The 27,761-nt window shown below is 42.6% G+C and overlaps 1 protein-coding gene across 1 annotated transcript; it reads left to right on the top strand.

The window, feature by feature from the left end:
- The first annotated feature begins 8,162 nt into the window (after positions 1 to 8,162).
- On the top strand, positions 8,163 to 21,186 carry LOC111966866 (uncharacterized). The gene is made up of 7 exons (XM_024147183.2): positions 8,163 to 8,816; positions 9,137 to 9,502; positions 14,967 to 15,278; positions 15,639 to 15,755; positions 16,033 to 16,230; positions 19,601 to 19,762; positions 20,067 to 21,186. The coding sequence occupies exons 2-7, from the start codon at positions 9,202 to 9,204 to the stop codon at positions 20,096 to 20,098; spliced, it is 1,122 nt and encodes a 373-aa protein (XP_024002951.2). The 5' UTR covers positions 8,163 to 8,816; positions 9,137 to 9,201; the 3' UTR covers positions 20,099 to 21,186.
- The last annotated feature ends 6,575 nt before the right edge of the window (positions 21,187 to 27,761 follow it).

The raw sequence follows: 27,761 nt of genomic DNA, 5'->3' as shown, positions 1-27,761 counted from the left end.
TTGGTAGAGTTATTAAAGTGACTATGCATTAGATAACAGAAAGTTTGCCCAGCAGCGTAGGAAGGGGGGGGGAGGGGGGGGGGGCATTGCAAATAGTCTATGGTAGCAATTTGAGTAGCTTGTTCAGAAGTCTTATGGCTTGGGGTAGGAAAGCTGTTAGAAAACTCTTGGACCTGACTTGGTTGCTCCGGGTACCGCTTTGCGTGCGGTAAGCAGAGAAAACAGTTATGACTAGGGTGGCTGGAGTCTTGGGACAATTTTAGGGCCTTCCTCCGACACCGAGTTCGCTGGAGGCAAGAAGCTTGGCCCCGTTGATGTACTGGGCCTTACACACTACCCTCTGTAGCGCCTTGCGGTCGGAGGCCGAGCAGTTGCCGTACCAGGCAGTGATGCAACCGGTCAGGATGCTCTCGATGGTTCAGCTGTAAAATCTTTGAGTATCTGAAGACCCATGCCAAATCTTTAGTCTTCCTGAGGGGGAATAGGTTTTGTCGTGCCCTTCTTCCCGACTGTCTCTTGGTTGCTTGGACCAATTTTAGTTTGTTGGTGATGTGGACGCCAAGGAACTTGAAGAAATCAACCTGCTCCACTACAGGCCCGTCGATTGAAATGGGGGCGTGCTCGTCCTCCTTTTCCTGTAGTCCAGCAATCATCTCCTTTGTCTTGACATGTTTTCAGGGAGAGGTTGTTGTCTCTGCACTACTACCGGTCAGGTCTCTGACCTCCTCCCTATAAGCTGTTCTCATCGTTGTCAGCAAACTTATAATAGTGTTGGAGTCATGCCTTGTCCGTGTAGTCATGAGTGAACGAGTATCAGATAAGAATGTAGATGATTAGCTATTCACCCTCTAGCTGGCGTGCCCCCAGTAAGTGATATGGATTTTTTTACTCTATCAGCTAGTAGCGAGAGAGATATGGTGTTTTAGAACTACCATTTACACACTGATAGGCAAATGATCGAAATAGTCTAGTAGGGGTCATAGGGTTCATGCACAGGTTTGCAGAAGGAAAGTGTTAGTAGCGCCTAAGAGCAGCTCCTTAGCATTGTAGTCATAGTCCACTTTGTTAAGAGTCAGACTTATTGTGTGACTGACAACTTGGAACGCTGACGCGTAGTTCAGAATGTGAAGGAAAGAGATCAGTCTCCTTCAATGAGAAGTGTGATTCCTTTTGTTGCCAGTTCAGAGCGGAGAGATTTTTGGTGTCTCGCAGTGAGTTGTAGATGTTAGAAATTGTCTCTCCTCACTGACGATAGCAGATGAGCTAGCTACATCCTCGTGATCTGAGGTTGGTTGTGCCGCGCTTGCATAGTAAAATATAGATGGGTAAGACCGTTATGTTGTCTGGGATGATGGTGTTGATGTGAAGCTTCACCATGACCACTTTTCAAAGCATTTCATGGGCTACAGATGTGTGACAGATTACATCACGTGCAGTCGTACAAGAGTAGTGAGATGGTTAGGCAAAGGCGGTTACCTTAGTGTTTCTTTAGGTTATCTCTCACTAGGCACGTCATGAAAGGTGGTCGGTCCCGCTGGAGTAGATCAATTTTTGGGCTGGTATTACAGACAGAAGGGAGAGGTGAAAATGTCAGTTGAAGGACACTTGCCAGTTTGGTCAGTGCAGTGTCTCAGAATTACTATGTTTGTCTTGAGTAATCCTTCTAGGCCCTGCGGCCTCTCGCTAGACGATTTGATCTTTATATTATTCTGGCTAAACGTGGAATACGACATCGGAGCTCTGCCAGAGTCCTGCTCAGACTGAGGTGCTCACCAGGTGGGAGCTAAGTCAACAGGAAGCTAGATAATTAACCATATGAGCAGAGACATCTGCGGGAGCACATAATCAGTGATGAGTTGCAAAAAGAGTGTTGGTCACAAGAAGTAGGATAGGGAACATAGAACTTTAGAGCATAACTTTTAGCCGAAGGTTGATGGAATGGCTTCTGTCGCTTACATTTACGGCGTAGGATCACGCATTGGTCGGGGTCCTGTGGTTCCAGACTTGCAGCTCTTACACACCCTTGGCGCGTGAGCTCTCAGGGGATATAGCAGATAACCATGAGGATGCGTAAAGTGACATATGAATGTTGTGACTGTCTCCATTATAGTCAATGTTAAGGCCTGTCCTCTTAGCACACCGCGACAGTAGTGGGGTAGTAGGAGTGGTCGGGGGATTGCAAGGGCATCGTGCTTGTGACTCTTATGCGGTGAGTTCCCAGTGATGTACGGTACCAATGGGAGTTATCGAGGTGAAGAAAGAACGGAGAGTGCCGTTGCCAGAGTGTAGTCGTGGATGCCTACGCACGTGCCTGACTGTCACAGAAGGCCTGCAGCGCTCAGCCACGTGATGCGAAGAAACAGGCGAATGATAAGCGTCTGATCTCCTCATCTCTCCTACTTCCTCCTCTTCTGTCTCTCCTCTCTCTGATAAAAGACTTCAGAAGACGTACGTAGGCAGTCATTTCCTATATAGTATCGTTGACGTAGGATTGCTGAGTCAAGGCTTTATTTCGTTCATATGTTTAATACTCTCTCATCCTCTGCTTCTCTTCTGTCTCTCTTTCCGCTCATCTCCCCACACCTCTCGTCGCTCTCCTCTGCTGCTTATTTGACATAAAGTCGAACTCTTCAGTGCCTGAACACTCAATGAGCTGGATAGTCTAATGGCGACGTGCGTCTGCTAATTATTGTCGTAGCTAACCCTGCCCAGACACACCAGTTCTGGAAACCCGAGCTAATAAACCTGACTGTGTCCCAAGTGGCACCCTATTCCCTTTATAGCGCACTACTTTGACATGAGCCAGCCGCGTCCAGTATTGGCTCTCGATGTTGCTAGCTGACTTAGATAACTTAGGGGTGAGGATACCAGTGCATTTGACGCAAGCCCCTGGGATTCATATCAGCAGACACTCTGAGTGTGCTCATTACTTAGGTCGTCACGCTCCCTCGTTAGCTGATGCTGGGCATGGTAATTGTGATACACTGTCCTCTTGAGCCCGTGCGCATCTCATGTGTATAGGTAGTGCATGCTTGATGGACGGCTACTGGATGAGTCAGACAGTTACCTACCAGTGGAGACCAGCATCAAAGGGAGCTCAGTCCATGGCCTTGATCACCGTCGTTACTTTCGTTTATCAAACTTCTTCAGAAGTGTGTTGTTGTCGCATGCCTTGCTGAGCACGCACCCCTGAGGGGCCCCCATGTTGAGGATCAGCGTGGCGGATGTGTTGTTACCTACCCTTACCACCTGGGAGCCGCCCGTCAGGAAGTCCAGGGTCCAGTTGCAGAAGGAAGTGTTTAGTCCCAGGGTCCTTAGCTTAGTGATGTGCTTTGAGGGCACTATGGTGTTGAACGCTGAGCTGTAGTCAATGAATAGCATTCTCACATAGGTGTTCCTTTTGTCCAGGTGAGAAAGGGCAGTGTGGAGTGCAATAGAGATGGCATCATCTGTGGATCTGTTGGTGCGGTATGAAAATTGGAGTGAGCCTATGGTTTCTGGGATGATGGTGTTGATGTGAGCCATGACCAGCTTTTCAAAGCATTTCATGGCTACAGATGTGAGTTCTACGGGTCAGTAGTAATTTAGGCAGGTTACCTTAGTGTTCTTTGGCACTGGCACTATGGTGGTCTGCTTGAAACATGTTGGGTATTACAGACAGACAGGGAGAGGTTGAAAATGTCAGTGAAGACACTTGCCAGTTGGTCAGTGCATGCTCAGAATACACGTCCTGGTAATCCTTCTGGCCCTGCGGCCTTGTGAATGTTGACCTGTTTAAAGGTCTTAATCACATCGGCTGCAGATGTAAGTAGGGATAAAGTGACTAGTCAACAGGATAGATAATTAACAGTAGCAGCAGCATATGTGATGAGTCAAAAGAGTTGCAAATAGATAACTATTTAACTAACTTTTTAGCAATATTATGGCTTGTGGGTAGAAGCTGTTCAGGGTCCTGTTGGTTCCAGACTTGCAGCATCATTACCACTTGCCGTGCGGTAGCAGTGAGAACAGTCTATGACTTGGGTGGCTGGTGTCTTTGACAATGTTAAGGGCCTTCCTCTGACACCGCCTGGTATAGAGGTCCTGGATTGCAGAGAACTCGGCCCCAGTGATGTACTGGGCCGTACGCACTACCCTCTGTAGCACTTTACGGAAGGAGTTGCTAAACCAAGTGGTGATGCAGCCAGTCAAGATGCTCTCGATGGTGCAGCTGTAGAACTTTTTGAGGATCTGAGGACCCATGGTGTATCTTTGCAGCCTCCTGAGGGGGAAGAGGCCTTGTCCTGCCTTCTTGATGACTGTGTTGGTGTGTGTGGACCATGATAATTCCTACCAGTGTGTTGTGAACAACATTAGCTTGAGCAGCAATAGTAGAATCTGTGGTTCACCTTCAAAATAAAAGTCACCCATTGAAACTGATGCAAACGGATACAAATTGTGGACTCACTGGACTAGATAATGCTAAACAAGGTTGGAATGTTGTTATATAAATTAAACAAAAGACAACTAAACAACAACAACAACAATTAAAATCAGTTGAAATCGCACTGTGGATGTATTTGAATTCAGAATTGCATTGGGGGCATAAAGAAAGACTGACCTTTCCAGTCAGTCTATTGTGTGTATTGGACATTCATACGGCACTGTAYAGCCTAACCTATGGACTGTGCACCCRTGAAATGGGTTATCAGCCTACTCAGTGACACCAACAGAACACAACTATGTAGAGTTTACACCTATATTAGCTTCGCAGCTCTTATTGCAGAGCTTTGACTGTGGGAATTTAACTCCCTATTCAGCCTATTGTGCATATTGACATTCATGTTGTACAGCTTTACCTATGGATCCAAGCGGAGACAATCAAGGACGCCACCTCAAGCTGACTGCCTGGCTGCCCTTGGTGGAAACGCCTATTTCTGCACCATGGACCWCACACCAGGGTTCTACAACGTCCCTCTACATACATTTATTAAAAATTTCACTAGGCATGTCAGTTAAGAACAAGTTTTTATTAACAATGACGGCCTGCCGGGGAACAGTGGGGTTAACTGCCTTGTTCAGAACGACAGATTTTTACCTTGTCAGCTCGGGGATTCGATGCAGCAACCTTTCGGTTACTGGCCCAACACTCTAACCACTAAGCTACCTGCCTCCCCTATGAGTCTAACTAAAAATGAACAGCCTTTACGACACCCCTGGAAGTGCAGGATGCATTCCGCCTGATGTGTCAGCCGCAAGTCCTGGATAACTCCTCCCTGCGTGTGTGTGTGTCCCTGATGTGTCAGCCGCAAGTCCTGGACAACTCCTCCCTGTGTGTGTCCTTGTCTGAGAATGACGTGTCAGCTTTACTCTCCTCTCACTGGGGGTCTGCGTCTCGGCAGAGAGCTGCTGTGTTAGCGGACCACGTTAGCCCCCAGATGGCAGAGAGCTGCTGTGTTAGTGGACCACGTTAGCACGTTAGCCCCCAGATGGCAGAGAGCTGCTGTGTTAGTGGACCACGTTAGCACGTTAGCCCCCAGATGGCAGAGAGCTGCTGTGTTAGCGGACCACGTTAGCCCCCAGATGGCAAAAAAACGACACACTTTGCTCCTTGTCCATGGAAGAGCTCAAGTCCCAACAACAACACAATGCTGTCATCTCCAGAATGATCCACTACTGTTGTATAGAAAGCGCAGACCATCCAAGCGTGAGCATCACAATGATTAACCTGCTCGCTCTGAAGATTCTGAGGCAATGGGAAAAGCTCAGACTGCTGAACAATATCTTGTACAGTTTCCAAAGATCCACTGACCAAGAGTAAGAGATTCCAGTGCGTCCTGCCTGAGACTCTGAGGAAGGAGGCCTTGTCCAGTGTTCACAACATGGCCCTTATCTTTCATCAGCGAGAATCCTTTAAATAAAAAATATACATTTACTGTAGCAGTTTTGTACAGATCAATAGAGTACCATAGTATGAGTCATAATACCCATAAAACCTAGCGGTCAAACAAGGAAATAGTTCCAATCGAATTTTCCACAATTCAATTTTCCCATAGGGAATTTTATAAACACTTAAAATAAGGGCTGTGTTTCGTGTAGGCTTACCCTGACGTGACGTTGAAATTGACCAATTTCAATTGACTCTCAGATTTTCGAAAACGCTAATTTCATTGTTTGACCGCTAGATTTTATGGGTATTATGACACCTCCACTGTGGGGCTCTATACAGCTACGGGTGCCTCCAGACTAAACTAACCTTCTGTTACACTTCCCGAGTTTACACGCAGTTGTTCGGAGCATGCTAGGTAGCTAATTAGTAGCGGCGGTCGCCTCGTSTTCTGTGTTTTCCGTAAACACACGATGTAACATGGAGATATGGCCCTGTGGGAACACTAACCCTATAAACGTGTGTATCAATTTAACCTTTTTGTTTTTCCAAAATGATTTCTCGCTGATATGAAAGAGGTCCTTAGGCTTCCTATACCGTCGGAGATCTTAACATAACACAAGACACCCTCGTCCAATGACTGGTAGCCTAGTGGTTAGAGTGTTGGGCAAGTAACCAAAAGGTTGCTGGATCAAATCCCTGAGCTGACAAGGTGAAAATCTGTTCTGCACCTGAGGAAGGCAGTTAACCCCCAGGTGCTGTGGATGTTGATTATGGCAGCCCCCTGCACCTCTCAAATTCATAGGGTTTGGGATAAATGTGGGAGACACATTTCAGTTGAATGCATTCAGTTGTACAACTGATGACTRACCCCTTTCTCTCTTATGTGTAATGGAACTGAAATGGTCCACCCAGACAGACAGTGTGGTGAAGAAGACATAACAGTGCCTCTTCAACCTCAGGAGGCTGAAGAAATTTGGCTTGGCAAACTTTTACAGATGCACAATTAAGACCATCCTGTCGGGTTGTATCACCGCCTGGTACGGCAACTGCACAGTCAGCAACTGCAGGGCTCTCCAGAGGGTGGTGCGGTCTGCCCAACGCATCACCGGGGTCAAACTACCTGCCCTCCAGGACACCTACAGCACCTGATGTCACAGGAAGGCCCAAAAGATCATCAAGGACATCAGCCACGGCCTCTTCATCCCACTATCATCCAGAAGGCGAGTTCAGTACAGGTGCATCAAAACGGACACGGAGAGACTGAAAAACAGCTTCTATCTCAAGGCCATCAGACTGTTAAATAACCATCACTAGTTGGCTTCCACCCGGTTACTCAACCCTGCACCTTAGAGGCTGCTGCCCTGAATACATAGACATGGAATCACTGGCCACTTTAATAATGTTACTCAACCCTCCACCTTAGAGGCTGCTGCCCTGAATACATAGTCATGGAATCACTGGTCACTTTAATAATGTTATAGCCAACCTGCACCTTGAGGCTGCTGCCCCTATACATAGACATGGAATCACTGGCCACTTTAATAATGTTACTCCACCCTCCACCTTAGAGGCTGCTGCCCTATATACATAGACATGGAATCACTGGCCACTTTAATAATGTTACTCAACCCTGCACCTTAGAGGCTGCTGCCCCATATACATACACATGGAATCACWGGCCACTTTAACAATGGAACACTAGTTACTTTAATAATGTTACATACTGCTTTACTCATCTCATATACTGTATTCTATATTCTATTCTACTGTATTTTATTCAATGCCATTCCGACGTTGCTTGTCCTAATATTTATATATTTCTTAATTCCATTCTTTTATTTTTAGATGTTTGTATTGTTTTGAATTGTTAGATACTACTGCACCGTTGGACCTAGAAACACAAGCATTTTGCTACACCCATCTACTAAATATGTGTAAGTGATCAATACAATTTGATTTGATGATCAAGGGCTAGGCATATAAGCCCCCAACACAATTCTGAATCCAAATACATCCACAGTGCGATTTGCACAGATTTGTTTTGGTAAAATTAACTCATTATTTTGTTTTGTTGAATATATGTAACAACAATCCAAACTCTTTCACCATTATTTACTCTAATTGTGGCATGATTCCACWATTTYTTTTGATCAGTTTACATGTTTCATTGAGGGCTATTTATTTTGAAGGCGAACCTCCGATTCCACTATAGTTGCTCACGGTAATGTAGTTCTCAAAACACTGGTATAATTCCGTACGTAATTACGTAAGTAAATGCAACGCCAGGCGGATATGTCTTGCTTGTTTTTACCGAAAACAATAAATCTTTTAAAACTTTTTTCTAAATTTTAATTTAAACAACAAATCTTTCGATATGATTCCCTGATAGCTTGACGTGATTATATATCGATGACAAATAATACTGTATCTACATATTGAATAATTAATGTTTTTAGCTATAGAACTTTCGCGTTCTTTAAAACAAGGTTTTGTAGTTAAAGAATATGCATAGTTACGACATGGAGTAGATTTCTCGGCTTAATATTTGTATATGTTTGATTTACGTTATGAAATGTGAAAGGATGGACCAGGACTGACCTGAAGTTAGCCAGCTTAACTAACCAGGCATGATCAAACAGTGTCAGTGACTTGAAGGAATTTAGCTAGATGCCTGGTAGCAGCGAGTAGGTATGTTGTAGCCAGCTATACTACAGGCTAACACACCGAAATCCTTCAGATAGTATTRCGGTAATTTGACTAGTTAGCCAACTATAGTGGTCTCAAGTTCAAGGTCTCCACTCCACTTTTGGGTGCAGTTTGAGTTGACCGACCGTCCCCCCCCTGAAAACCGTATCAAGCTCAACGTCAGCAGAATCATCTCTCGACTTGCGGTCAAATGAAATGGTGACAAAGATGCTGCATATTCTACTTGTCCTTACAACGCTAGGTCAGTGATCATTCGATATTTTTTCTTTTCTGTGTGGTGTAATTTGTTAATTTTAGAATGAGCTAGTTTAAGTATTTCAATATGCTTGTGTGATGAGTTAAGTATCAGAGACAACCTTGAGTACTGATACTGTAGCAGCTAACATCGATATGACTGCTTTGCTGAAGTATTTTCAAGATTTGGAGATCAAATTTACGCTTTTCCTCAGTCTTTCTCTTGCTGTTCCCATACAGGCTGTGCTCTTGTTGTACGGGCTGTGCTCTTGTTGTACAGTCTGTGCTCTCTGTTATACAGCGTGCTCTTGTTACTGGGATGGGTAGGTGCAGACGGTGAGTCACTCAGAATAGTACAGCTGCAGATGGCTTTTCGTTCATCCGTCTAGTCCATGGGGACAGTGACTGTGCGGGGCGCGTGGAGCTGCTACAGGGGAATCCGTGGGGGACAGTGTGTGACGAAGGGACCTGAAGATGCTGACGTGTTGTGCAAGGAGCTGGGCTGTGGGCTGGCCGATAAAGCCATCCGTAGAGCTGCGTTTGGAAGGGGCACCGGAGAGATCTGGCTCGTCACGTCCAGTGTTCGGGCCACGAGCGAGCCTGACGCGATGTCCCAGGGTTCTCCACAGTCCCAGGGTCGGCTACGGGAACCCCACTGCACCCATGATAATGACGCTGGGGTGAAATGTTCAGGTGAGACTGAGTCCCAGGAGGATAGCCTGGTACAGATCAGTTGAAATTGTTTTAAACAGATCTGGCCCCCATGCTAAAATAGTTTTTGTTATGGACAGAAACAGTTCCACGTTGGAATGTAATTAAGTAATACATCTTAACAATAGTAACGTTTTTAAGAATTGATAATATGCCTGTGAGTGTTTGTACAGGGTTCCTCAATTAAAAGTTGCCATCATATGTTTAGTGCTTGCCGTTAATGCTCGTACAAACCACCAGAGGGCGTCTTTGAGCACTTCTACTCCATTTATTCTAAGGGCTTTTGAAGCTGAGCAGAGATCACCATGCCATGCAATGTGAGTAGAGGCGACGATTAATCGGAATGGCCGATTAATTAGGCCGATTTCAAGTTTTCATAACAATCGGTAATTGTCATTTTTGAACATCGATCATGGCCGATTACATTGCACTCCACGAGGAGCTGCGTGCAGGCTGACTACCTTGTTATGCGAGTGCAGCAAGGAGCCAAGTAAGGTGCTAGCTAGCATTAACGTATCTTTATAAAAAACAATCAATCTTAACATAATCACTAGTTAACTACAGGTTGATGATATTACTAGTTTATCTAGCTTGTCCTGCGTTGCATATAATCGATGCGGTTGCCTGTTAATTTATCATTGAATCATAGCCTACTTCGCCAAAACGGGGGATGATTTAACAAAAGCGCATTTGCGAAAAAAATCACAATCGTTACGAATGTACCTAACCATAAACATACATGCCTTTCTTAAAATCATTACACAAGAAGTATATTTTTTTAACACCTGCATATTTAGTTAAAAGAAAACCCAGGTTAGCAGGCAATATTAAACTAGGAAATTGTGTCACTTCTCTTGCGTTCATTGCACGCAGAGTCAGGGTATATGCAACAGTTTGGGCCGCCTGGCTCGTTGCGAACTAATTTTCCAGAATTTTACGTAATTATGACATAACATTGAAGGTTGTGCAATGTAACAGGAATATTTAGACTTAGGGATGCCACCCGTTAGATAAAATACGGAACGGTTCCGTATTTCACTGAAAGAATAAATGTTTTGTTTTCGAAATGATAGTTTCCTGATTTGACCATATTAATGACCTAAGGCTCGTATATCTGTGTGTTATTATGTTATAATTAAGTCTATGATTTGATATTTGATAGAGCAGTCTGACTGAGCGATGGTAGGCAGCAGTAGGCTCGTAAGCATTCATTCAAACAGCACTTTCGTGTGTTTGCCAGCAGCTCTTCGCTGTGCTTCAAGCATTGAGCTGTTTATGACTTCAAGCCTATCAACTCCTGAGATTAGGCTGGTGTAACCGATGTGAAATGGCTAGCTAGTTAGCGGGGTGTGCGCTGATAGCGTTTCAATCGGTGACGTCACTCACTCTGAGACTTGGAGTAGTTGTTCCCCTTGCTCTGCATGGGTAACGATGCTTCGAGGGTGGCTGTTGTCGATGTGTTCCTGGTTCGAGCCCAGGTAGGGGCGAGGAGAGGGACGGAAGCTATACTGCTACACTGGCAATACTAAAGTGCCTATAAGAACATCCAATAGTCAAAGGTATATGAAATACAAATCGTATAGAGAGAAATAGTCTTATAGTTCCTATAATAACAACTACAACCTAAAACTTCTTACCTGGGAATATTGAAGACTCATGTTAAAAGGAACCACCAGCTTTCATATGTTCTGAGCAAAGAACTTAAACGTTAGATTTTTTACATGGCACATATTGCACTTTTACTTTCTTCTCCAACACTTTGTTTTTGCATTATTTAAACCAAGTTGAACTATTTAAACCAAGTTGAACATGTTTCATTATTTATTTGAGGCTAAATTGATTTTATTGATGTATTATATTAAGTTAAAATAAGTGTTCATTCAGTATTGTTGTAATTGTCATTATTKCAAATAAATAAATACATGTTAAAAAAATCGGCCGATTTAATCGGTATCGGCGTTGCCTGGCCCTCCAATAATCGGTATCGGCGTTGAAAAATCATAATCGACCTCTAATTGTGAGTACACTTCATGATTAAAATTGAATTATATATTTCATTTTTGGTCAATGGGAAGCGAAATTGAAGAAGATCAAGCAAGCCGAGTCCCAACATGGGCAGAATATTGTATGAAATATTTGGATGGTTAAAGGCCGACATTTGGTCGTTTCAATTAAATCTGGTTATTTCAATTCAAATGTGACTTGTTCCATTCTACATTCTCTTGTTGATATTTTATTTATTTTAGTGGTAGCCCGTTCTCCGTTTCACAGCGCTGTATGGGTGTGGCTGACAGCAGTTAGAAACTTCAGCACCACGTAACAAGAAGATGCCCCATCCCTCTAACTAATTGGGCTACTTTTGCWAAATTTGTTGATGTCTGACAGAGGGAAATGCTGTAAATCAAGATGCTACATGATGCTTCTTTCTATCGTTGTCATCTGTTCGGTAACATAACATAATCATTTATTCATTCATCAGGATGACTAAATAAGTCAAATTACTATAACTACTGAAAATTTGTTGATGTCTGACAGAGGGAAATGCTGTAAATCAAGATGCTACATGATGCTTCTTTCTATCGTTGTCATCTGTTCGGTAACATAACATAATCATTTATTCATTCATCAGCAGGATAAACCCATTCCTGGTGCAAATTGTGGGATTTTCACACCTATCCCTTTGTAAATGAATGGAGGTGTGAATGTTTCTGTCTGAGAGTCTCTCTCCTCTCGCACTTATAGTCCTGCATCGGGACAAAAAGAATCAGCTGGCGGGTAGTTGAGAGAAGTTGAGTAATGGCGCAATTACACTTCATGTGGACTGATGATTTTCAAAAAATAGGATACAGCCCACTACATAAACAAAGAGTGGATGCTCGTGGAGAGGTTGCTATCCACCATGGAGTGGGACAGTTCCCAGCGCAAAACTGTAGATAACATAAGKCCAGCTATTGTGAAAGAATACTTGTCGGCTCTTGTTGAATTCCTCTCGCTTCAAAGAGACCAGACGTCTCTTTTTTTATTTATTTCTCTGCACCCCTCACTCTATTCAAGACCACATTGTCTACCTCCATATGAGGCTTTCATTTAGGAAGGTCATAAAAAAACATGATACTAAGACAATGTATTTCAAAAGAACAGAATAGCATGTTTTGAGTTGTATTTATCTGTGCTTAGTAGCCGAGGATATATRGATGCTTCATCAACTCATTCRTTTAGCAGAGACACCAATCGCGTATATTCAGTCAACACACATATTTTACAGTAAGAATATAATGAAATATAATGGAACAATTTAGTTTCTYTTTTAAAAAAACGTTACAGTGTAACAACAGTTATAGTAAGTCATATTCTAYAGTCCAGTTACAGCTTCTTCTGACAAAGTAAAAACAAATAAAAGGTGTATTTTTCCAGTAGTGAGCCTTTGTGCGCTCGGGACAGAGGAAGAGCAATTCTTACACTGTTGTTCTAAACTCAATCATCATTCAGGTCATTTAAATGTATTTGTGAAGTCATGTGCACAATTATCAGTTTCTATCTGGTTTCTATCAGTTTCTATCATTCAGTGAAACACAGATTCAACCACAAAGACCAGGTTTTTTTTCCAAAACCTCGCAAAGAAGGTCACCTATTGGTAGATGGGTAAAAAAAAATATCTCTTAGAGCATGGTGAAGTTACTTAATTACACTTTGGATGGTGTATTAACATACCCAGTCACTACAAAGATACAGGCGTAACTCAGATGCCTGAGAGGAAGGAAACCGCACAGGGATTTCACCATRAGGCCAGTGGTGGATTTTAAAATAGTTACAGASTTTAATGGCTTTGATAGGAGGAAACTGAGGATGGATCAAYAACATTGTAGTWASTCCAYAATACTACCCAATTGACAGAATTAAAAAGGAATCCTGTGTATAGAATAAAAAACATTYWAAAAAATRYATCCCGTTTGCAACAAGGGACTGAAGTAATACTGCAAAAAATGTGGCAAAGCAAWACATTTTTTGTCCTGAATACAAAATGTTACATTTGGGGCAAATCCAACACAACACATTACTGAGTACCACTCTCCATATTTTTAAGCATAGTGGTAGCTGCATCATGTTATGGATATGCTTGTATTTGTTAAGTACTGGGGAGTTTCAAGATAAAAAAAAAAGAAACGGAATGGAGCTAAGCACAAGCAAAATCCTAGAGGGAAACCTGGTTCAGTCTGTTTTCCACCAGACACCGGGAGGTGAATTCACCTTTCATCAGGACAATAACCTAAAACACAAGGCCAAATCTACACTGGAGTTGCTCACCAAGAAGACAGTGAATATTCCTGAGTGGCCGAGTTACAGTTTTGACTTAAATCTACCTCTTAAGGATCCGCCCCTTTTTWAAAAATATATCCTAAAATGACACGCAAATCTAACTGCCTGTAGCTTAGGACCTGAAGCAAGGATACGCATATTATTGATACCATTTGAAAGGAAACACTTTAAAGTTTGTGGAAATGTGAAATTAATGTAGGAGAATATTATAACACATTAGATCTGGTAAAAGATAATACAAAGAAAAAAACAACCATGTTTTGTATTTTTTTTGTACCATCTTTGAAATGCAAAATATGTGCACAGTTTTAGACTGATCCAATTAACCATTACATTTCTGTTCAAAATGTTGTATCAAGACTGCCCAAATGTGCCTAATTAGTTTATTAATAACTTTTCAAGTTCATAATTGTGCACTCTCTAAACAATAGCGTGGTATTCTTTCACTGTAATAGCTACTGTAAATTGGACAGTGCAGTTAGATTAACAAGAATTTAAGCTTTCTGCCAATATCAGATATGTCTATGTCCTGGGAAATGTTCTTGTTACAACCTCATTCTAATCGCATTAGCCTTCGTTAGATCAACCGTCAACCGGATGAGATAGCAAAAGCTCAGGTTGCCCAGCCCGGCGGAGATACAATCTTCGGCAAAATCATTCGCAAGGAGATTCCTGCAAAAATATTATTTGAAGATGGGACCCATCAATCCTGTAGAGGTTTTAAATCTATGGCAAGACATGAAAATGGTTGTCTAGCAATGATCAACAACCAATTTGACAGTGTTTGAATCATTTTGAAATGAACAATGGTCAAATGTTGCACAATCCAGATGTGGAATGTTCTTCGAGTTACCCAGAAAGACCTCACAGCTGTAATCTCTGCCAAAGGTGATTCTAACATGTATACTAACATGTATACTTATGAAAATGAGATTTCAGTATTTCATTGTCAATAAATAGGCAACATTTTCWAAAAACATTTTTAATTATGGGGTATTGTGGGTAGATTGGTGAGGAGAAAAAAAAAATATTGAATCCATTTTGAATTCAGGCTGTAACGTAACAAAATGTGGAATAAGTCGATGGGTATGAATACTTTCTGAAGGCTCTGTATCTATCTCCCTGACAGGTGCACTGTTGATGCCCACCCTGTCCCTGCTCTCCCCTCACACCGTCTTATCTCCCGGGGAGGCGGTTCGCTTCAGCTGTACTGTGGTACCGGGCCACCACCTGAATTACTTCAACCTGTCTACGAGGGGCATAGACACCCCGTTGATGACTCGGTGGGTGACCTTTGCCCAGTCCAGGGTGGAGTTTACTCTGTCAATCCTGAAGACTACTCAACAGGGCAGCTATAGCTGTCTGTACGGGATCAAGGGTATCTCTCCCTCCTCCTCCACGCTCACCTCTCCACCCAGCAACTTTATCAACATCACTGTGGGTGAGTCATCTAGGGCCTGTTCAGTTAGAGGAAGATGGAAGGGATTTGCTCCAATGGAAGAGGAAAAGGGGATTTGCTACAGTATGCTTTAAAGTTCATTAGGGCACAACGTAGAGAAATGTTTTTGCAACATAAAAAGGGACAACTTGTTTTTTCTTATTGGACGAGTTCAGGACAGGTAGTACTGCCTCGTTTCACTCTGTTCTCCCTACTGAACTCATCTTTTATCATTTTGGTTTTGTCATGAGTTCCTGACATCTTTTCCAGTAAAAAAAAAAAAAAAAGTTTTGTCATTTTGATCTGTCCTGTATGACGGGTCAAATTGATCCACAACCCCCTGTCTCCCTCCCATCTCGTCAGTGGAGCTGCTCACCCCTCTGCACTGGTACAACACGTCCACCGAGGCTCCCACAGGCTCTGTCATCAAAGGCCACAGCTTCAACATCACCTGCTTCACTGAGAAGCAGTATCCTGGAGGTAGCTTAATTGATTGATACATTAATTGATTTTGATTTATTTTACCATTTAAAAATAATAATAATACTAATTGGTCTGGTTTCTTGGACATTAAGCCTAGGCCTGGACTAAATAGCTCTTTCAATGGAGATTCTCCAATAAACAAGCTTTTCAGTCTAGTGCTAAGCTGTCTCCGGAAAACCGGCCCGTATAGGCAAGAACAAGCAGTACATAGCTACATTTACTAAATCTATCCAGGATAACACAATATTAAAGATTGTTTTATTTCCTTATTGAGGTTCCTTCCAGCTGCGTCTGATCCGCTCCAACGACATGGTACACCAGTCGCTGCCCGCCCTCACTCCCGCTGTCACCTTCAGCTTCTCAAACGCACAGCTCTCCAACGAGGGCTACTATTACTGCCTCTATATGGTCCAGCTTGACGGGAGAACCTTCGTGTCCCGGGAGAGCCAACCGCTCCATGTCTCCATCAGAGGTGAGGGCAGGTCAGTCAGCATCTACGGCAGGGATGGGCAACTGGCGGTTCCCCTTTTGAAGCCCTCGGATCAATTTCCCTCAAAATAGTAGAATAGAAAATATGCAATTTCAAAATGTTGGTGTCCATCAGCAGTTTGTTTGTTGTTATGTCACTGATAGTCAGTCAATTAGCCATGTCAGCAATATTTTTKGGGGGGATTGCTAAATTAGTTTAGCGGCCAGCTATCTAAACTTGTTATCATGGTTGAATTACTGGCCCGGGGGGCCCCCCATTGACTTTGTTAGTCAGTCCAATTCATATCATTAAAAAACTGCAAACATTTCTCCCCATGGCAAAATGTGTAGAATTGCAGCAAACTTTACTTTAAAACTGCAACATTTTCTCAATGTCCATATAATGACTGTCTGTCCATCTCGGTTGTRTCCATAGACGTACAGTACATTTGGGAAGTATTAGGACCCCTTCCCTTTTTCCACATTTTATTACGTTACAGCCTTGTTCTAAAATTGATTAATACATTTTCTTTTTTTTTTAAATCCTCATCAATCTATACACAATAGCCCATAATGACAAAGCAAAAACAGGTTTTTAGACATTTTTGCAAATGTACAGTACCAGTCAAACGTTTGGACACCTACTTATTTGTACTATTTTCTACATTGTAGAATAATAGTGAAGACATCAACACTATGAAATAACACATGGAATCATGTAGTAACCAAAAAAGTGTTAAAAAATATATTTTATATTTGAGATTCTTCAAAGTAGGAACCCTTTGCCTTGATGACAGCTTTACACACTCTTGGCATTCTCTCAACCAGCTTCATGAGGTAGTCACCTGGAATGCATTTCAATTAATAGGTGTGCCTTGTTAAAAGTTAATTTGTGGAATTTCTTTCCTTAATGTGTTTGAGCCAATCAGTTGTGTTGTGACAAAGTAGGGTTGGTATAGAGAAGATAGCCCTATTTGGTAAAAGACCACGTACATGTTATGGCAAGAACAGCTCAAATAAGCAAAGAGAAACAACAGTCCATCATTACTTTAAGACACGAAGGTCAGTCAATCCGGAACATTTCAAGAACTTTGAAACTTTGAAAAAACATAAAGCGAGATTAAACTGGCACTCATGAGAACTGCCACAGGAAAGGAAGACCCAGAGTTACCTCTGCTGCAGAGGATACGTTCATTAGAGTTACCAGCCTCAGAAATTGCAACCCAAATGAAGAGTTCAAGTAACAGACACATCTCAACATCAACTGTTCAGTGGAGACTGTGTGAATCAGGCCTTCGAATTGTTGCATAGAAACAGACACCAATAAGAAGAGCCTTGCTTGGGCCAAGAAACACGAGCAATGGACATTAGACCAGTGGAAATCTGTCCAAAGGTGCGATTTTTGGTTCCAACCGCTGTAAGACGCACAGTAGGTGAAAGGATGATCTCTGCATGTGTGGTTCCCACTGTGAACCATGGAGGAGGAGGTGTGATGGTGCTTTGCTGTTGACACGGTCTGTGATTTATTTAGAATTCTAGGCACACTTAACCAGCATGGCTACCACAGCATTCTGCAGTGATACGTCATCCCATCTGGTTTGGGCTTAGTGGGACTATCATTTGTTTTCCAACAGGACAATGACCCAACACTGTGTACGGGCTATTTTTTTAAATATTAATATATTTTAATTATATTTTTATCCCCTTTTCTCCACAATTTCATGATATCCAATTGGTAGTTACAGTCTTGTCCCATTGCTGCAACTCCCGTACGGACTCGGGAGAGGCGAAGGTCAAGAGCCGTGTGTCCTCCGAAACACGACCCAACCAAGCCGCACTGCTTCTTGACACAATGCTTGCTTAATCCGGAAGCCAGCCGCACCAACGTGTCGGAGGAAACACAGTACACCTGGCGACCGTGTTAGTGTGCACTGCGCCCGGCCCATCACAGGAGTCGCTAGAGCGCAATGGGACAAGGACACACCAGCCGGCCAAGCCCTCCCCTAACCAGGACAACGCTGGGCCAATTGTGCGCCACCTTATGGGTCTCCAGGTCACAGCAGGCTGCAACACAGCCTGGGATCGACCAGGATCTGTAGTGATGCAGCTGGCACTGCGATGCAGTGCCTTAGACCGCTGCGCCACTCGGGAGGCTGTAAGGGCTATTTGACCAAGAAGGAGAGTGATGGAGTGCTGCATCAGATGACCTGGCCTCCACAATCACCCTACCTCAACCCAATTGAGATGGTTTGGGATGAGTTGGACCGCAGAGTGAAAGCAAAGCAGCCAACAAGTGCTCAGCATATGTGGGAACTCATTCAACACTTTTTTTGGGTTACTACATGATTCCATATGTGTTACTTCATAGTGTCTTCACTATTCCAAATCAAATCAAAGTTTATTTGTCACGTGCGCCGAATACAACAGGTGTAGACCTTACAGTGAAATGCTTACTTACCAATTGTGCGGGGAAAAAAGAAGGTATGTGTGTGTGTGTAGGTAAGTAAGTAAAGAAATAAAACAACAGTAAAAAGACATTTGAAAAAAGAGTAGCAAGGCTATATACAGACACCGGTTAGTCAGGCTTATTGAGGTAGTATGTACATGTAGGTATGGTTAAAGTGACTATGCATATATGATGAACAGAGAGTAGCAGAAGCGTAAAAAGAGGGGTTGGCAGGTGGTGGGACACAATGTAGATAGCCCGGTTAGCCAATGTGCGGGAGCACTGGTTGGTCGGGCCAATTTAGGTAGTATGTACATGAATGTATAGTTAAAGTGACTATGCATATAAGATAAACAGAGAGTAGCAGCAATGTAGAAAAGAGTAAAAATAAAGAAAAACCCTTGAATGATTAGGTGTGTCCAAACTTTTGACTGAGACTGTATTGAACATAAACAGCTTATTTACATAAGTATTCAGACCCTTTGCTATGAGGTTCTAAATTGAGCTCCAGTGCATCCTGTTTCCATTGATCATCCCTGAGATGTTTCCACCTGTTGTAAATTCAATTGATTGGACATGATTTGGAAAGGCACACACCTGTCTTTTTTAGGTCCCACAGTTGACAGTGCATGTCAGAGCAAAAAACAAGCCATGAGGTCGAAAGAATTGTTCGTAGAGCTCCGAGACAGGATTGTGTTGAGGCACAGATCTGGGGAAGGGTACCAAGTACACATTAATGCCCATGATTTTGGAAGATGTTCGACGTGCAGGTGTCCACATACTTTTGGTCACGTAGTGTATATTCATGTTTGTTTGTGTACATCATTGGTTGTGTCCACCCACCCTCAGACCTGGACGATATTAACCGTAATATAAAACATTTATCACTTCTCATATTGTCTGTCCATCTGGGTTGTGTGCCCCTCAGACCCAGACCCAGTGTTGAGCCCTATGGTGATCAGCTGCCTAGCTTCTGCTCTGGCCTTCCTCGTGGCTCTCGTCGTCGTCATCGTCATCATCATCGTCGCCAGAGTCAAGCTCTGCAAGAGACAGGAGAACCCCTTGGCGCTAGAGCTAGAGACCAGAACCTGTGAGTCCTTGTCTTGTATCGTCCCACTCCTAGCTTTTATCCTGGAATCCAGGTTGGGGTCAGTTCCATTTCAATTCCAGTCAACTCAGAAAGTAAACCCAATTTCATATTTTCCCTCATTGAAAAATAATTTGACTTAAACTCTGCTGGAATCCTTACGGATAGAAACACTGGTGAATCTGGGCTTATCAGTTTGGATTCCTGGCCATCTTTGCTTACCACTGTCAAGTTAATTTAGAAGAATCATCCTCTATAACCACTAACAGACTGACGTGTCTATTAACATGTCTGATATGACCAACAGGTGTGGACAACACGTACGTTGCCTTGGGATGATGAGCTGGGCAGATATATTGGATAAAGAGAAGGACCATGTGTTTGTGAGAGAACCATCAAGATGGAACCCACAATGCAGACATTCCTGAGCTGACAACCTTCCTCAGGGATGGGTCACAGACAGAGATAGTGACACAAGACAAGTACCAAAGCACTACGTAGGAGCCATACACACGACATCTACTAGAACCTGGTAGAATCCTGCATTAGAACATGACAACACTTGTAGGTAGATTTGTTAAGCCATCATCCATATACCAGGCACACTGTAATGAACACTACAATCAACTAACTATAAAAGGACAATGACTACAATGACCCTATTGGACACTTTGGCCTTTTCTAGGCCAGTTCTTATGCCAAAAATCAGCTCCAACTGACGAGACTGGACATGAATTCGACTGAGCACTAAGTTCCAATGCCAATGATTTTAATTGTTAAATGATGGTTGAATAAGACTGACGGTCAGTTAAACTATTTCACTATTGACGTCAACAAGAGAACAGCGAACACTTGTTGGACTGAAGAAAGATTAACTTTAAGGCCTCAGCATACTTCAGTCCGGTTAGCCGAAGTCAGCAACCGAACGAGTGTGGTCATGTACTCCCTTAAAAGACCTTCGCTTGAAAAACAAGAGGCAGTAGTACGGTTTGTCCAGTTTGAGACGTCGTAGCCAGTATACACTTCCTCAAAATAGTCTGAATTAATCTAAGATACAGTAACTCAAGAAATCTGTATTTTTGACGTTTTTGCTCAGGAGACTTTAGTCGCGTAATTTTTACATCTAACTAAGATGTTTGGTGCAGTATTTCGCAATGGAAAAAAATGCATGACAACATGTCGGGTTGAAGACCGAAAAGCACCCTATCCCCTCAGCACTCAAATTAAGTGGACACTTCTGATGACGTGTCATGACAACTGACGAGTGTACACTTGGAGGGCGAGGGAGGAAGGAATGATTTTTAAATGGACCGCCCTTGCCCGGAAATTTGTCACTCGTTCATCCCATTATGATTGACTAGCTGATGTCCATCTCCACTAGAGACTGACTAGCTGATGTCCATCTCCAGTAGAGACTGACTAGCTGATGTCCATCTCCAAGTTACACGCAGTGGTCGGAGCACTGCTAGGTAGCTAATGAGTAGCGGCGGTCCGGCCTTGTCTTCTGTGTTTTCCGTAACACACGATGTAACATTGGAGATTTATGGCCCTGTGGAACACTAACCCTATAAACGTGTGTATCAATTTAACCTTTTTTTGTTTTTTCCCAAAATGATTTTCTCGCTGATATGAAAGAGTTCCTTAGGCTCCATATTACCGCGGAGAATTTTAACATAACACAAGACACCCTCGTCCAATGACTGGTAGCCTAGTGGTTAGAGTGTTGGGGCAAGTTAACCAAAAGGTCTGGATCAAATCCCTGAGCTGACCAGGTGAAAAATTCTGTTCTGCACCTGCAGGAAGGCCAGTTAACCCCAGTGCTGTGGATGTTGATTATGCAGCCCCCTGCACCTCTCAAATTCATAGGGTTGGATAACTGTGGAGACACATTCAGGTTGAATGCCATTTCAGTTGTACAACTGATGACTGACCCCTTTCTTCTTATGTGTAGATGGAACTGAAATGGGCCAACCCAGACAGGACAGGGTGGGTGAAGAGACATTAACAGTGCCCTCTTTCAACCTCAGGAGGCGGTGAAGAAATTTGGCTTGGCAAACTTTTACAGATGCACAATTAAGACCATCCTGTCGGCGGTGTATCACCGCCTGGTACGGCAACTGCACAGTCAGCAACTGCAGGGGCTCTTCCAAGAGGGTTGTGCGTCTGCCCAACGCATCACCGGGGTCAAACTACCTGCCTTCCCAGGACACCTACGCCCTGATGTCCACGGAAGGCCCAAAAAGATCATCAAGGACATTCAGCACGGCCTCTTCATCCCACTAAGCATCCAGAAGGCGGTTCAGTACAGCGTGAATCAAAACGGACACGGAGAGACTGAAAACAGCTTCTATCTCCAAGGCCTCAGGACTGTTAAATAACCATCCACTAGTTGGCTTCACCGGTTACTCAAACCCTGCACCTAGAGGCTGCTGCCCTCGCAATACATAGACATGGAATCACTGGCCACTTAATAATGTGACTTCAAACCTCCACCTTAGAGGCTGCTGCCCTGAATTACAAGTCATTGGAATCAACTGGTCATTTAATAATGTTACTCAACCCTGCACCTTAGAGGCTGCTGCCCCATAATACATAGACATTGGAATCACTGGCCACTTTAATTTAATGTTATCCACCCTCGCACCTTAGAGGCTTGCTGCCCCATATACATAGACATGGAATCCACTGGCCACTTTAATAATGGTTACTCCACCCTGCACCTTAGAGGCGCTGCCCCATTATACATAGACATGGAATCACTGGCCACTTTAATAATGTTACTCCACCCTCCACCTTAGAGGCTGCTGCCCCATATACATAGACATGGAATCATTGGCCACTTTAATAAGTTACCCACCCTCCACCTTGAGGCTGCTCCCTATATACATAGACATGGAATCACTGCCACTTTAATAATGTTTACTCAACCTCACCTTAGGGCTGCTTTGCCCCATAGTACATACACATGAATCACTGGCCACTTTAACAATGAGAACACTAGTACTTTAATAATGTTACATAGTCTGCTTACTCATCTTCATATACTGTATTCTTATATTTCTATTCTACTGTATTTTATCAATGCCATTCCGACGTTGCTTGTCCTAATTATTTTTATATATTTCTTAATTCCATTCTTTTATTTTTAGTTGTGGGTATATGTTTGAATTGTTAGATACTACTGCACCGTTGGCCTGAAACACAAGCATTTTGCTACACCCATTCTACTAAATATGGTGTAAGTTGATCAATACAATTTGATTTTTGATATCAAGGGCTGGCCATTATAAAGCCCCCAACACAATTCTGAATCCAAATACATCCACAGTGGCGATTTGCACCAGATTTGTTTTGGGTAAAAATTAACTCATTTATTTTGTTTTGTTGAATATATGTACAAAACAACCAAACTCTGTGGTTCACCATTATTTTATCTAATTGTGCATATTCCACAATTTTCTTTTGATCAGTTTTACATGTTGTGGCATGAGGGCTATTTATTTTGGACCGAACCTCCGATTCCACTATAGTTGCTCCCGGTAATGTAGTTCTCAAAAACACTGGTATAATTTTTTTTTTCCCGTTTTTTTAACGTAATTACGTAAGTAAATGCAACGCCAGGCTTGATTATCGTTCTGCTTGTTTTTACGAAAACAATAAATCTTTTAAAACTTTTTCTAAAATTTTAATTTAAACAACAAAATCTATTCGATATTTGATTCCCTGATAGGTCTTGACTAATGCGTGATTATATATCGATGACAAATGAATTACTGATCTACATATTTGAATAATTAATGTTTTTAGCGTATGAGAACTTTCGCGTTCTTTTTAAAACAAGGTTTTGTAGTTAAAGAATATGCATAGTTAGAATGGAGTAGGATTCTTCGGCTTAATATTTGTATATGTTTGATTTACGTTATGAAATGTGAAAAGGATGGAACCAGGACTGACCTCAAGTTAACCAGCTAAACTAACCAGGTATGATCAAACAGTGTCAGTGACTGAAGGAATTTAGCTAGCATGCCCTGGTAGCAGCGAGTAGGTATGTTGTAGCCAGCTATGTACTACAGGCTAACACACGAAATCCTTCAGATAGTATTACGGTTTAATTTGACCTAGTTAGGCCAACATAGGGGGTCTCAAGTTCAAGGTCTCCACTCCACTTTGGGGTGCAGTTTTGAGTAACCGTCCCCCCCCTGAAAAACCGTATCAAAGCTCAACGTCAGCCAGAATTCATCTCTCGACTTGCGGTCAAATTGAATGGTGACAAAAGATGCTGCCATATTCTACTTGTCCTATACAACGCTAGGTCAGTGATCATTCGATATTTTTTTTTTTCTGTGTGGTGTAATTTTTTAATTTTAGAATGAGCTAGTTTAAAGTATTTCAATATGCTTTTGTGTGATGAGTTAAGTATCAGAGACAACCTTGAGTACTGTTACTGTAGCAGCTAACATCGATCATGACTGCTTTGCTGAAGTATTGTTCAAGATTTGGAGATCAAAATTTTAGCTTTTCCTCAGTCTTTCTCTTTGCTGTTTCCATACCAGGCTGTGCTCTTGTTGTACGGGCTGTGCTCTTTTGTACAGTCTGTGCTCTTGTTATACAGCGTGCTCTTGTTACTGGGATGGGTAGGTGCAGACCGGTGAGTCACTCAGAATATACCAGCTGCAGATGGCTTTTCGTTCATCCGCTAGGTTTCATGGGGACCAGTGACTGTGCGGGGCGCGTGGAGCTGCTCAGGGGATCCGTGGGGGACAGTGATGCTGACGAAGGGACCTGAAAAGATGCTGACGTGTTGTGCAAGGAGCTGGGCTGTGGGCATGGCCGATAAGCCATCCGTAGAGCTGCGTTTGGAAGGTGGCACCGGAGAGATCTGGCTCGTCACGGTCCAGTGTTCGGCCAACGAGCGAGCCTTGACGGATGTCCCAGGGTTCTCACAGTCCCAGGGTCGGTACGGGAACCCCATCTGCACCCATTTGATAATACGCTGGGACGTGAAAGTTCAGGTGAGACTGATCCCAGGAGGATAGCCTGGTACAGATCAGTTTGAAATTGTTTTAAACAGATCTGGCCCCCATGCTAAAATTTAGTGGGGTTTTGTTATGGGACAGAAAACAGTTCCACGTTGGAATGTAATTAAGTAATACAAATCTTAACAATAGTAACGTTTTTAAGAATTGATCAAATGCCTGTTGAGGTGTTTGTACAAGGGGGTTCCTTCAATTAAAAGGTTGCATCATATGTGTTAGTTGCTTGCCGTTAATGCTCGTACAAACCACCAGAGGGTCGTCTTTGAGCACTTTCTACTCCATTTATTTCATAAGGGCTTTGAAGCTGAGCAGAGATTCACCATGGCCATGCAATTGTGAGTTAGAGGCGGACGATTAATCGGAATTGGCCGCATTAATTAGGCCCGATTCAAGTTTTCATACAATCGGTAACTTGTCATTTTTGAACATCATCATGGCCATTACCATTGCACTCCACGAGGAGAAGCGCGGCCAGGCGCACCTTGTTACTGCGAAGTGCAGTCAAGAGCAAGGTAAGGTTGCTAGCTAGCATTGACTATCATTATAAAACAACATCTAACAATCATAATAAATAAGCACTAGTTAAACTACACCTGGTTGATTGATATTACTAGTTTATCTACGCTTGTCCTGCGTTGCATATTCATCGGTATCCTGATTCATGATCAGCTTGACGGGGGCATTCAGCGAAAAAGGGACTTGTCGAAATTGCTTACCAACGAACTGTACTAAACCATACAACATCAGATGGCCTTCTTAAAATCAATAACAAGAAGTATTATTTTTTATAACCTGCTATTTAGTTAAAAGAAATCCAGCGTTAGCAGGCAATATTTACACCAGGTGAAATGTGTCACATTCTCATTGCGACTTCATTGCACGAGATGTCAGGTTAATGCAACAGTTTGGGCCGCCCTGGCTCATTGCGAACTAATTTGCCAGAATTTTATACGAATCTATGACTCATAAACCATTTGAAGGCTTGTTGCAATGTAACAGGAATATTTTGACTATGGGATGACCACACGTTAGATAAAATACGAGAACGGTTTCCGTATTTCACTGAAAGAAGAAAAATGTTTTGTTTTCAGCAATTGTAGTTTCCGAATCTTGACCTCATTTAAATGACCTAAGGCTCGTTATTCTTCTGTGTGTTATTGATGTTATAATTAAGTCTATATATTGACTGTAGAGCAGTTCTGACTTTGAGAGATGGTAAGGCACCAGCAGTGTGCGTCGTAAGCATTCATTTCAAACAGCACACTTTCGTGCGTTTTTGCAGCAGTCTCCGTGTAACATTGGCTTGTTTATGACTTCAAAGGCCTATGCAACTCCTGAGATTAGGCTGGTGTAACCCGATGTAAATGGCCTTAGCTAGTTAGCGGGCGTGACGCGCTGAATTAGCGTTTCAGTACGTCCACTCCTCTGAGACTTGGAGTAGTTGCTTCCCCTTGCTCTGCCATGTGTAACGCATGCTTCAGAGGGTGGCTGTGTGTCGGATGTGTCCTGGTTCGAGCCCCGGTAGGCAGCGAGGCGAGAGGACGGAAGCATATACTTGTACAATGGGCAATACTAAAGTTGCCTATAAAGAACATCCAATAGGTCAAAGGTATATGAATACAAAATCGTTATAGAGAGAAATAGTTCTTATAGTTCCTATAATAACAACTACAACCTAAAAAACTCTTTACCTGGGAATAGTTGAAGATCATTGTTAAAAGGAACCACCAGCTCTTCAATAGTATGTTCTGAGCAAGGAACTTAAACTTGTTAGATTTTTACATGGCACATATTTGCCACTTTTACTTTCTTCTCCAACACTTTGTTTTTGCATTATTTTAACATCGAACTATTTTAAACCAAAAGTGAACATGTCATTATTTATTTTGTGAGGCTAAATTCGATTTTATTGATGTATTTATTATTAAGTTAACAATAAGTGTTCATTCAGTATTGTTGTAATGTCATTATTGCAAACTAAATAAATACCTGTTAAAAAAATTCCGGCCGATTTAATCGGTATCGGCGGTTGCCTGGCCCCTCCCAATTTAATCCCCGGTATCGGCGTTTTGAAAATATAATCGACACCTCTTATTGTGAGTAACTCATGATTAAAATTGAGAATTATATATTTCATTTTTGGTCCAATGCGGATAGCGAATTGAAGAAGATCAAGGCAAGCCGAGTCCCACCATGGGCAAAGAATATGTATGCAAATATTGGATGAGTTAAAGGCCGACATTTGGTCCAAAGTTTCAATTTAAAAGCTTGGTCTATTTTCCAATTCCAAAATGTGACTTCGTTCATTCTACTTCTCGGTGTGATATTTATTTATTTTTAAGTGGTAGCCCGTTCTCGTCCAGCAGCGCTGTAATGGGTGTGGCCTGACAGCATTAGAAACTTCAGCACACGTAACAAGAAGATGCCCCAATCCCTCTAACTTAATTGGGCCTACATTTTGCCTAAATTTGTTGATGTCTGGACAGAGGGAAATTGCGTGCTAAATTTCAAGATGTGCTACATGATGCCTTCTTTCTATCTTCATTCATCCTTGTTCCGGTACACATAACATAATCATTTATTACAGTCATCCCCAGAGGATAAACCCATTCCTGGTGCAAATTGTGGGATTTTCACACCTATCCCTTTGTAAATGAATGGAGGTGTGAATGTTATCTTGTCTGAGAGTCTCCTCTCCTTTCCTCGCACTTATAGTCCGCATCGCGTACCAAAAAAGAATTCCAGCTGGGGGTAGTTGAGAGAACGTTAGTTAATGCGCAATTACACATTCAGTCGGACTTGATGATTTTTCAAAAAACTAGGATACAGCCCCTTACAATAAACAAAGAGTGGATTGCCTCGTGGAGAGGTTGCATCCACCATGGAGATGTGACAGTTCCCAGGCAAAACTGTAGATAACATAAGTTCCAAGCTATTGTGAAAAGAATACTTGGGGCTCTGATTGA

Source organism: Salvelinus sp. IW2-2015, linkage group LG7 (assembly GCF_002910315.2).
Source record: "Salvelinus sp. IW2-2015 linkage group LG7, ASM291031v2, whole genome shotgun sequence".
NCBI lineage: Eukaryota > Metazoa > Chordata > Actinopteri > Salmoniformes > Salmonidae > Salvelinus > Salvelinus sp. IW2-2015.
The sequence above is the reverse complement of the archived record's forward strand: the minus strand, read 5'-3'. Positions and strand labels throughout refer to the sequence as shown.

What these genes read in the sequence shown, in the direction of transcription:
- LOC111966866 (XM_024147183.2), top strand. Translation starts at nt 9,202, where the DNA reads ATGGGGACAGTGACTGTGCGGGGCGCGTGGAGCTGCTACAGGGGAATC. An exon ending in CTTTATCAACATCACTGTGG is followed by an intron (nt 15,279 to 15,638) that starts GTGAGTCATCTA and finishes CCATCTCGTCAG; the next exon opens with TGGAGCTGCTCACCCCTCTG. An exon ending in TGAGAAGCAGTATCCTGGAG is followed by an intron (nt 15,756 to 16,032) that starts GTAGCTTAATTG and finishes TTCCTTATTGAG; the next exon opens with GTTCCTTCCAGCTGCGTCTG.